General features: G+C 37.9%; 2 protein-coding genes and 1 long non-coding RNA gene across 5 annotated transcripts; 1 reads left to right on the top strand and 2 right to left on the bottom strand.

Moving 5' to 3' along the window:
- Positions 1–991: 991 nt before the first annotated feature.
- On the bottom strand, positions 992–2,280 carry LOC111808635 (uncharacterized). The gene has a single exon (XM_023694750.2). The coding sequence runs from the start codon at positions 2,023–2,025 to the stop codon at positions 1,135–1,137; it is 891 nt and encodes a 296-aa protein (XP_023550518.2). The 5' UTR covers positions 2,026–2,280; the 3' UTR covers positions 992–1,134.
- Positions 2,281–6,807: 4,527 nt separating this feature from the next.
- Positions 6,808–7,796, top strand: LOC111808037 (uncharacterized). The gene is made up of 2 exons (XR_002817016.2): positions 6,808–7,549; positions 7,662–7,796. It is a non-coding gene; the product is annotated as an uncharacterized LOC111808037 (long non-coding RNA).
- A 1,430-nt stretch (positions 7,797–9,226) lies between these two features.
- LOC111808634 (protein CHUP1, chloroplastic-like) lies at positions 9,227–11,505 on the bottom strand. 3 transcript variants are annotated; one of them, XM_087116879.1, is made up of 5 exons: positions 11,390–11,505; positions 11,126–11,222; positions 10,988–11,040; positions 10,239–10,913; positions 9,227–10,019 (listed from the first exon to the last, which is right to left on the bottom strand). In XM_087116879.1, exons 1-5 carry the CDS (start codon positions 11,426–11,428, stop codon positions 9,453–9,455), a joined length of 1,431 nt encoding a protein of 476 aa, XP_086973005.1. In that variant the 5' UTR covers positions 11,429–11,505; the 3' UTR covers positions 9,227–9,452. The 3 variants fall into 3 exon arrangements, with proteins under 3 accessions (XP_086973005.1, XP_086973007.1, XP_086973006.1); XM_087116881.1 differs by having other exon boundaries at positions 11,339–11,494; XM_087116880.1 differs by having other exon boundaries at positions 11,326–11,488.
- Between the last annotated feature and the right edge of the window lie 474 nt (positions 11,506–11,979).

Here is an 11,979-nt window from a genome sequence, read left to right as displayed (position 1 = left end):
ACCTAAGTATTCTTTATAAGGGCGTGGAAAGCTCTCCCTAGTAGACACGTTCTCTAGGCAAATCTAAGTGGAAACCCAAGTATTCTTTTATAAAGGTGTGGAAATCTCCTCCTAGTAGAGACGTAGAGACCATTTTCTAGGTAAACCTAAGTATTCTTTATAAGAGTGTCGAAACCTCTCCCTAGTAAACGCGTTTTCTGGGCCCTCAAATGGATGGATTGTGAGATCCCACGTTTATTGGAGAGGGAACGAAACATTTTTTAGTCCCTGAACTTCAAAAATTTTGTGTATTTGGTCCCTCAATATAAAAAAATGAGACAATAGTAGCTCTATGATTTGGGGTTAGATTTTTAGGTAATTTGCTTTCACTTTTGAGTGAATAGTAATAGCAACAATTTGTATAGGATAAAAAGGAGGGCTAAATAGGATCTACAATAGGAATGAATTCAATCTAATAAGAGTTGAGCCATCATTTGAATTTCAGAAATTGGCTAAATTTTCTTTTGTTTCCTTTTATATTTTTTAAATTTCACCCAAAGAATTATATGTCAATAATTCGACGGATAAAGATTCAATCGAGACATTGCAAGACATCAACGAACTCGTTTTGAAAACTAAAAAAAAAATTGTATTTGAAAATTTGGCTATAAACTCCTATGTTTCCTTAACAAGGATGAAAGTTATTGTAAAGAAATTATTGAAAAACAGGTATTATTTTCAAGAACTAAAATCGACCCGTTTGATAACCATTGGATAATCTAAAGACCCATTTAATAAAAACTAAATTTCCGCTTATAAACACTATTTTCACCCATATGTATCTTTGTTTTGCTATCAATTTTCTATTAACATCGTCACAAATATTCTTAAGCAAAGATAAAAATAATAAGAAGAAAATAAGGAAAAACGAGTATAAATTTCAAGAACAGAACACTAAAAACAAAAGTATCATCGCACGTAGTTAAATGATTATCAAACGAAACCTGGCAGAAACCCAATTGGATAATGTTTAGGTTATTATATAAATTAAACAAAAGGAAGAAGAAGAAGAAGAAGAATTAGGGTTTTTGATTGTATAGAGGAATTGATGAATAAATTAGGGTAATTTGAGTAATGTGGAATGAGAAAAAGGAATTAGGGCAAGAAAGTGGTGATATTACCTGAGAAAAAGGTGTGGATTGATGAGAGATCATCAGAAAAGGCAAAAACTTTAGGGCAATCTTCCAAATGGGTCTCATCTGAGTTCAAATAATGTTGAGAAATGGAAATGGGTTGTGGAGATTTCTTCAACATTGTTCTTTCTCTTGCCCTGGCTCTTGCCCTAGCCCTTGACTCTCTACCAATTGTTTGTAATTGCCTGCCCTTTTTGTGTTTGGGAGTGCCAATGGAACCACCAGCGTCTTGTTTTGACACAACCTCACTCGACCCGGAGCACGCGCTGCCGTGGCTAACCCCGCTATTGTTGTTGTTGTTGTTGTTTTTGAGAGCCTTGATGGCTGAATTTGAGTGTGAGAGAAGCCACTCTATGGTTTTGCTAGCTTTGTCAAAGCCTAGCATGTCTTGAAGGTCGAAGAATTTCCTTGCAATTTGAAGGGACAACCTCATTCTACGGTCTCTTGGGCCCTGTGCTGTGCAGATCTTACTGTGTCTGTCCTTCTTCCCTGTTCTCTTTGTGGTGGAGCTTCCATTTTTCCTATTACTATTACTACTACTACCTTTCTTCTTCTTCTTCTTCACCTCCAAGCTTCTTCTACCTTTCTTCTCTGAATTTTGCTTATGATCATGTCCAACATCGTCTGCTTTTTCTTGTTCTTGTTCTTGGTCTTGTTCTTTCCAACAATCTCCGCTACTGACGAGTTGTTGTTGTTGCTGCTGTTGTTGTTGGGATAAAAAGTGAGTTAAAAATAGATCTTCGTCGTCGAGAAAAGGATGTGGGAAATGTAGATAGGAGGAGTTCTCTTCATGTTCTTGATCCATTGAGCTGGGGTTTACATGATCTAAACCAAACATGTCTTGTTTCATCATGAAAATGAAAAGAAGAGGTGTAGATGGAGATAGAGATAGAGAAGGATTTGTGAATATTTAAACGTAATTGAAATAGTAGAAACAAGGAGGTTGTTAACCTATCATTATCTACCTTCAAAATAATGAATGAGACCACTTTTGGGAAAGAGAAAGCTATTTTATGATTGTGTTGAGGGAGAGCAAAACTACAGGAGAGATGCAACTCCAACGTAACCAAATATTGTTCGTTTTGGCTCATTACGTATCGTTGTTAGCCTCACGATTGTAAAACGCGTTTACTAGGGTGAAGTTTCTACGCCCATATAAGAAATTATTTGTTCCCCTCTTCAATCAATCGATGTGGGATCTCACAAACCAAGTTTCCACACCCTTGTAAGGAATGTAAGGCGTCTACTAGGAAGAAGTTTCTCTCAATCAATGTGGGATCTCACAAACTAAGTTTCCACACCCTTGTAAGGAATGTTTCATTCTCCTCTTCAATCGACGTGGGATCTCACAAACCAAGTTTCCACACCCTTGTAAGGAATGTTTCGTTTACCTGATGTGGGATCTCACAAATCAAGTTTCCACACTCTTGTAAGGAATGTTTCATTCCCCTCTTCAATCAACGTGGGATCTCACAAACTAGGTTTTTACATCCTTACAAGGATTGCTTCTTTCCCCTCTCCAACCAATGTGGGATCTCACAAACCACGTTTCTACACCCTAATAAGAAATGTTTCGTTCCTCTTTCCAACGGATGTGTGATCTCACAGACCCATTTGGATTTCTACACCCTTATAAGGAGTGTTTTGTTCCCCTCTCTAACCGATGTGTGATCTCACAAACCCATTTGGATTTCTACACCCTTATAAGGAGTGTTTTGTTCCCCTCTCCAACCGATGTATGATCTCACAGACCCATTTGGGTTTGAAAACATATTCGCATCTATTCTCAATAATTAACTTTAAAACGCTATGTTTAAGATTTTGAAAGTAAAATTGAGAGAGAGAGAGGGGAGGGGAGGGGAGGGGAGTGTGGGAGTGAGTGGATAGGAATGATAGGATGGCATAGGGCGTGTGGATGCAATGGCAGGTGAAAGCGAGGGAGAGATAAAAGGAAGTAATTAGGGAAACTAAGCACAAAACTGCAGCAGCATCTGACGGGGGACAGTTCACGTGGGTTGAGGTTGGGACAGCTTACTCAGATATTTAACCTATCAATATTACTGTTGTTTCTTTTTAGAGACACAGCTGTGGGCTTAAATGTTAAGCTATGATATCAACCTCACCTACCAAACATAAAGGGAACCCTTGGATTGGAGACCCTAACAACTTGGTATATATTCTCTTCCTTCCTACTCAATTTTGCTTTATAACCCATGTCTTAATGTCGTTCAACTCCACGTCATTTTTAACTCGGGTTCCTCCCGATGAACCCGAGTGGCAGAGCCACGAGAGGACAATAATTTGAAGACTGTTGTTTTTCAGAGAGATAGAGAGAGAGAGAGATGGATATAGGCCATTGTACTCCCAGCTTTACCCTCCATTGAAGACAGTGCTTTGTTTGACTGTAAGACCAACTGTCACACTCTCTCCCCCTTCTTTGACCCTTCTCTACTCTTCAAATTTTCACTCTCATATTTACATTTACTCCACAAAAAACAAGTGAACCAATGATCACAACACCCAAAGCTGACACCAATCAAAAGCGAAAGAGTAAGCTTTTCTAATGGCCGAGGCTTGGAGTTGAGTCATGATGTGAGATCCTATATCTGTTGGAGAGTGGAACGAGTGCCAACGAGGACGCTGGCCTCGAAGAAGGATGGATTGTGAGATCCCACCTAACATTTTTTATACTAGTGTGGAAAATCTCTCTAGTAGACGCGTTTTAAAAATCTTGAGGGAAAACTTGAAAGGAAAAGACCAAAGAGGACAATATCTGCTAGCGGTGTGTTTGAGCTGTTACATATAGTATGCCAGAATTCTAGACCCTAAGGTGTAGCTTTCTTAAATGAAGGAGGTCTTGTTTCTTGGATAAACGTGCACTTGAGCACTGGAACAGAACTCTGAAATCAGGAATAGAGCATTTCTTATATGATGTGGAAATCTCTCTCTAGTAGACGTGTTTTAAAATCGTGAAATTTGAGATAGAATGATTCGAGGATGGTGTGTAGCAAATGGCATGGAAGAGTAGTTGGTGGGTTTTGCAAGTGACAAACACACAAAATCAAAAGGAATGAGATATGATTTATATGTAAGAGAGACCAAATGCATTCCATTTTTGCAAGACAATGACTTATCAACAAGTTCATCAAATGCCCATTCTCTGGCCCCCTCCCATCACAGCCCTTTTCATCACTACTCTCACACTTCATTACCAAACAGTGAAAAGTTGGTTTGGGACATGTCCCAAAACAACAACCTTAATCAAACCAAAATAAGAATTTCTAAAAGTTTTCCAAATCTGTGGTCGCTCTTCTCTTGCTCCTCTTGCCTCGGTTGCATGCTTACCCGTTCGGCATCCTCCAACGACAACAAATAGGATTTGAAGATTTGAACTTGTGTTAATCAATTGAGTTATGTTTATGTTAGCGTTTAACGTATATCAACATCTATTACTCATTGATAGCATACATTTCATGGTAAAAATGTCATTAATGGTCAAATGGATGAATGTAACAGCTCAAGCTCACCGCTAGCAGATATTATCTACTTTGGCTCGTTACGTATCATCGTCAGTCTCACGATTTTTAAAACGAAACATACTAAGGAGAGGTTTCCACACCACGATATAAGGAATGCTTCATTCCCCTCTCTAACTGATATGCGATCTCACAATCCACCTCCCTTAGGGGTCAGCTCGTCCTCACTAGCACACCGCCCAATGTATGGCTCTGATACCATTTCTAACAGCTCAAGCCCACCGCTAGTAGATATTGTCTACTTTCACCCATTACATATCGCCGTCAGTCTCACAGTTTTAAAACACGTCTACTAGGAGAAGTTTCCACACTCTTATAAGAAATGTTTCGTTTCCCTCTTCAACCGATGTGGGATTTCACAATGAAATATCATTATTCGAACATTTTGAGCATATAAAAAACACTCTTTTAGATATATAAAAAAAAAAAAAAAAAAAAAAAAAAAAAAAGATCTTTAATAATTACTTAATAAGTTTTGATCTAACAAAAATTGAATTAAAGAGAAGTATAGAAACATGTATGTGCTTGAATGTTCTAAAAAGTGGATAAGGGTAAGGGGCACCCCCTTGGCCCCAATCACCTCCACTCCTTTCACCGATAATAACCCTACAACTCAACCTAACATCGTGTCGAGTTCTAAATTATATCATATATAGATCATTCAAGGTCTATAGGTTGTGTTGGGATGTGAATTATTAATAGGGTTGATGCGAGAATCGGTCGAGAAAGAACATGTCTACTCGGTCGTCCTGGTGGGATTAGAAATTAGAATACCTTATAAGATAAGATATCTTATAGTTGTTAATGGAGAATTAAGTCCTTCATCGACCCTAACGTGATCTCATTGTTACTTGGTAGCGATGGCAAGGTAGGGAGTGACCCACCCATGATCCCTACTACGATGAATGGGCTGATTCTAATATGAACAGATGCATATCACAAGAGTTTCAAGTGAGGTATTAACTTGACTACTTTTCTATACATATGATGTAGATAGAAGAATAGAAGTACGAATAAATATAATTCTTTAATAGGGAAACGAAAGGTTAGATCTTAGAAAATCAACGAACAATGGAAGGAGGGACTTTCTTGCATGGTCATGACTCTTCTTCTGAAAAAATGAAATGTTTTTAGAAATTCTTGCTCTCATTGAACCATTTGTGTGAGATCTCACATCGGTGGGAGAGGGGAACCAAGTAACCTCTTCGTAGTAGAGGTGTTTTAAAATCTTGAGGGGAAGCTCGGAAGGGAAAGCTGAGAGGTGTTTTAAAATCTTGAAGGGAAGCTCAAAGAGGATAATACCTGCTAGCGATAGGCTTGGACGGTTACAAATGGTATCAGAGTCAGGCAACGGGCAGTGTTCCAGCGAGGACGCTAGGCCCCCAAGGAGGGTGGATTGTGAGACCCTGGACTCTCCACAATGGTATGATATTGTCCACTTTGAGCATAAGCTCTCATGCCTTTGCTCAGTATTCCTCCCTTATAAACTCATGATCTTCCACTAAATTAGCCAACGTGGGACTCACTCCCAATAATAATCCTCAACAATCCTCCCCTCGAACAAAGTACATTAGAAGCCTCCTCTGAGGCTTATGGAGTTGTCGAACAGATCCCACATCGGTTTGAGAGGGGAACAAAGCGAACTCTCCCTAATAGATGCGTTTTAAAACCTTGAGAGAAAGCTCGAAAGGGAAAGCCTAAAGAGAATAATATTTGTTAGCGGTGAGCTTGAGCTGTTACAAATGGTATCAGAGCCAAGCACCCAACCGTGTTCCATTGAAGACGTTGGGACCCCAAGGGGGACGGATTGTGAGATCCCACATCAGTTGGAGAGGGGAATGAAGCAACCTCTCCCTAATAGACGTGTTTTAAAACTTTGAGGAAAAGCCCGAAAGAGGACCGTGTACGTACCCTCATGTTTGAAACCCACATAGATTTTCATGACAAATATCAAACATCATCAAAAACCTATTTCAACACAAAAGTTGGATTAAAGGCCACCCGTCCAAATCAAGATTGGGAGCTGTCCACAGCTTAAAAGTAGTCTTTCCCTTGACGGCTCTATAAAATGTGACATTGCCAATGCTTTGTTCTTCAAAATATGAACCATTTTGCTTCCTCCATTGGAAAACAAATGCATTACACACTTCCCCACCTCTCTTTTTCCTCTTCACTTCACTCAAAAACTAAATTTGGCGTGTGGGTTTGCCTCAAATCATACACCCTTTTGGACACAACAATTGATAACCAAACCCATTTATTATATAAATCTTTCAAACAATCTTGTCTTCCTTTATCTCTAAGAAACTTTCTCTCTCCTCTACCCTTAAAAAGGTAGCATTTTTAAGCTTCCCCTAACCTTTTCATACAAACCCATTTCATTAAATTTGTCATTCTCCACTCAACAACATAAAAAACCCATCTTTGATCTTCAATTTCTTATTGCTTTTAGTGCTCCATGCTTCCCTTTCAAACCCTTCTTCTTATTCTCTCTCTCCTTCCTCCTCCATGACATTCAAAATCTCCCACTTCCTTTTTACCCTACTTTGGATCTCTCTTCTCCTCTTATTTCTTCATGAACTAAACCTCTTCAAACCCAAATTCAATCCAAAACCATCACCAACCATCACCTTTTCCTCAACAAGGAAGGTACTAGCCAACAAAGTAGACTTCACCCCCTTTGTCCATCACCACGGAACGAATCGACCTGCAAAGCATTCCCATCCCGTCACCGACGACAACGACGACATCGATCCCCGCTACGGTGTCGAGAAGCGACGAGTCCCAACCGGTCCAAACCCGTTGCACCATTGATGCATTCATTCAACAAAAGAAGAAAAGGTTGATAGTTAAAGCTTGAAATTGAATTGTTTGTTTGTTCCATAAATGATAATACTCATGTTGTTTGATGATCTTGATGGTGTGGAAATCATGATATGGTTTGTTGTTTAAGGGTTGGATCAAATAACCCCTGTAAGAGGAAGGAGATAAGCTTCTACTTATTGGTAAGTAAGCAAGTTTTGTTGATGACAACAATGTGAATTTGAGGAATGATATTAAAAAAAAATAATATTCTTTTTTATGATCATATATGTAATTATTAATTATATTCATGAGTAATTATGAATGAGTATTAAAGGAGATAAGGAGTAGCTGAGACGGCAAGCTAAATTGCACATCTCTTTGAAGATTAGCAACAAAAAAGGCAAATTTTGCAGTGCAAGTGATGAGTTTGGTACCCACCTTGCCCCTCTAGCATATATTTAACCATATGTTGCAATTAATGATAACCCAATTCATATAAATGTAACCATGTTCATTAATTTGCACTCTATCAATGAATCAAGCTAAACCCTTGTTTTTGTATTTAGTGAAGAGATTCGCTTATAATCTTTAATTAGTTCATCAATGTATGAGATTATAATGAGATGGTTTGATGGAAAGATAGTGGTGGGAATGATTAAGATAGGCAAAAAGAGAGAGTGATAGAATAGTGAGATACCATCATAATGAGTATGAGTATGAGTGTGAGCCAAGCATGGGTGTGAGTTTGGTAGTGGTTTCACTATGATCTTCTAAGTGGACATAGGGTTTGTGGTGTACATAGCCTTTGTTTTGGGCACTAATCATTTTCCTCAAGACTTAGATGTTTAAATATTTATTCTCTTATGAGTGTTTCGAGTATATGAACTTTGATCTTTAGGTTAGTTGATCGCTCGGATCAACCTTCTTGTTGATCACCTTATTGATCATTTTAGATGAGTATTTTGATTTGATGATCTTCTTAAAATTTAGTCGATGTACTTTTAAAAGACGTTTTTAAGATGTCTTTAGTCCAAATTTTCATCTACATAATAATTAAGTGGACCAACACTAATTATAATTATTGATTAATTATGAATATTAAAAGGCTTAAAGACATTAGTCCATTAATTATTAGCAATTCAATGATTGCTAAGTTACAAGGGTCATATATCTCATCTACTAGTTTTTTGTAAGGTAATTGTTTTAGATTTGGTGTAAAAAAACCGTCCTTATCGATTCAACGAGGTCGTTAACAATATATTTTCTCACATCAAATGATAGCACAATTTTAAAAAATTTAGAGCTCAAAACAAAGTTGATATCAAATCAGGTTCAAATAAGTATAAAATTGGTTTTAGATAATGTACGTTTTACTTTCATCGAGCCATAACACTTCTGCAACTTCCATTGTCAATGCCACAATCAAGTCTCTGTTGGATATGACCACGATCGAAATATGTCGAAACAAATAAAAGAAATAAAAAGAACAACGTGATGGGAGAGATCTTTTTGAAATAAAGAAACCTCAAGTACTTAACTTTTCAATTCTCTTCGTTGTTACGTGTAAAGAGCATACATCTCATGAGTACTTACAGTAGAGCAGACAAGTTAGCCACCGCTAACAATTCTCCTTCACAAAAAATTGCTCTAAATTAATAACTTCTTTTGCTAAATCAAGCTTATTAACTTACGGTCGGGTCGGGTCGGGTTGGGTTGAGTCTCAAACCTTAATTCAGGCAGAACATATATCTGTTTACATTAGAACATATACAAACTTATATATTGACAAGAACACATATCTGTTTACATTAGAACAGTTGATCTCAATATCATACTTTTGCTATCATCATATATTGAGTATCTAAATCAAAACAAGTTGTGTTCATCTTCATTTGAGTAAGTTTAATGGGGAAAGTTGCTGCCTTTCCCTAACCCCAACTTATAATGTTCTTTGTTCTAGACTTTCTTCAACTGTTTTAGACATAAGTTTGAATGATGTTGCAACAGAGTTAACAGAGTTTCTTGAACAAACCTGCAATCTGATGACTTCTGAGAGAGTTAAAGTTTCAGCCCTCACAGCCAACACTGCTTCTAAACGATCCTTCCGTCCGTGGCTCAAACCGATCATCGACAACGACAATACACCACTCGACTCGCTGTTGTTTCTGATCAAATTAGGCTTCTCACTGAAACTACTACTACTTCTGCTCCTTGAACTATCAATTGAATCTGTTTCTGTTCCTGCATACTCTAACATGAGTTGTTTTGCCTTCTCTTTTGACTTTGGACTTGAGTTCTTATTGAGATAACGAACGGATTCGCCTGCCGGTGTTTCGTCGTCGTCTCGAAGCTCATACCTCAAGCAAGCATTGATCCAACGAAGGTACACTAACTCTTCAACTTCACTAAACTTGTTCATCTGAAGCCCTTCAAGTTGCTTTATCAGACCCTCATTCTCAATTCTTAACTTCTTAGCCTCCTCTCTTTCCTTGCTTATTGTTTCAACCTGTTATTCAATTGTGGTAAATAGATATATATTTTAGACCGTGCTTTGAAAATGTACTTTTTGTCTTTTTGTCTTTTCTGTAGACTGTATCTACCTGAAGTCATCAATATAAACCTCTCTCTTGTTCTTTGTGTTCATCTAGATCGAGTGTGTGCGTTGTTGTGCGATCATAACAAGTAGCTCATACAATACACAAAAGTACCCCTTTAAGCTACTAACCTCTGTCATCTTAGTGAGAGTTGTGATTCTAGCCTTCATGACATTTAGTTTAGAGGCAAGTTCCTGGTTTTCGTGTTGAAGCTCTCGATTCTTCCGCTTAAGCACCGAAATCTCGACCTCGAAATCCTTCTCCGCTCTCATCTTCTTATAAAGTTCTACTTCTTTCTTGAGGGCCTCTTCCTCTTTTGCCTGCAAAGTGGAAACTTGTTGTTTGAGTAATAACAAATGTTGTTTTGTTTGGTTTGCATCCACCTGAATCTGCCTTTGCAGCTCCTTAATCTTTCCCTTAGCCTCCCTTAGCTCCTTCTTCACCAATGCTCCCTTCACTATCTCTTCTTGTAGCTCCTTCCTCTCAGCCTGCCAAGAGCTGATTGTGATATTACTCTTATTGATATCATCATTCTTGGCCTCCAGCTGCTTCTTCAACTCCATGATATCCATTTCACTGTTCTTGATATCATCATACATGAGCAGTTCACCTTCAAGCTTCACTTTCCTCTCCTCCAATTCCATCACTTGTTTCAGCAGCCTTTCCATTTCAATCTTATGGGTTTCACCCACTTTGTTTTGTGGTAGATGTTCTTGAAGTTCATCTAAACTATGATCATGATCACCATCTTCAAGATCATTCATTGAATTAGCTTCCTTTTGTTCTTCTTGTTCTTCATCCAAGCCCTGTCATGCAGAGGATTATAAAAGTAGTACAAAATGCATTTAAACGATTCAAAGTTGGTTTTCTGAAACATTACATGGAACATTCTTCGCTGTCGTCGTAGGTTCTTCTCTGTGTGTTCTCCATTTTCTATGTAGGATAAAACAATAAGAAACTTAACTCAAAGAAGCAACACAGACAGTTGAGAAAAACAGAGAAACAAAGAGGAGAAAACCTGAATAGATTAATGAGCTCCATGATCTGATTGTGAGCTGCCTAATTGCATAAGCTGCAATGGAAATAGAAACAAGAACACCAAATCTGTTCATCATCTGCAATCACAAAGCCATGAACTTCAAAACCCATCTTTCCCCATCTCCATGGCTAACCATATTGAGCTATGAATAACAATACAGAGAGAGAAGACATAAGAACCTTAACAAGAGACCTTGAAAGTGGACAGAAAGAACAAAAGAAAGAATTAAGACTCTGAACCGACAAGGTTATGGTCGTGTCTTTGTGTTCTTCTGAGGTCCATAGAGAGGTTCTGATTGTATGCCTAAGCTTATAAACTTAAATTGGGAATATGATGAATTAGAGGGATAGCTTGAAAATTCAAATGAGAATTCGTTGTCCATTGTGATGCATTGGGAGTCGGCTTGCTTTCTTTGGTCTCAAAAACTGCCACGAAATTGAAATAAGAACTGTGGGGGCAGAAATTAAATGCTGTTCAACCACTTCCTTAATTGCGAGAGGGTGTCACGCAAAGCTTCTAACTTTATTGTATATTGAAATTTTATACTCTCCCCGGTATATGATCACGTTAACTACTTGATTTGAACTACTTTTAAGAGTGAAAGATTACTCCTACAAACCAACACGAGTTTTTACCGTAGAATTCATTCAAGTCAAGCATGTTTAACTTTGGAGTTCCTATCATTGAACCATTCAAAAAGAAGTTGCATGGAGTTGATAGAGGTAGTAACTATCAATTCTATTAAATCTTTCTCGACCCTATCAGGATTACTCTCATTCAAATCCTAAATTAGTCTTAGTTATTCAAATTCTAGCTTAATATTGAGGGTAAGC

The sequence above is a fragment of the Cucurbita pepo genome, chromosome 13 (genome assembly GCF_057944985.1).
Source record: "Cucurbita pepo subsp. pepo isolate OVF chromosome 13, ASM5794498v1, whole genome shotgun sequence".
Taxonomy (NCBI): Eukaryota; Viridiplantae; Streptophyta; class Magnoliopsida; order Cucurbitales; family Cucurbitaceae; genus Cucurbita; species Cucurbita pepo.
The sequence above is the reverse complement of the archived record's forward strand: the minus strand, read 5'-3'. Positions and strand labels throughout refer to the sequence as shown.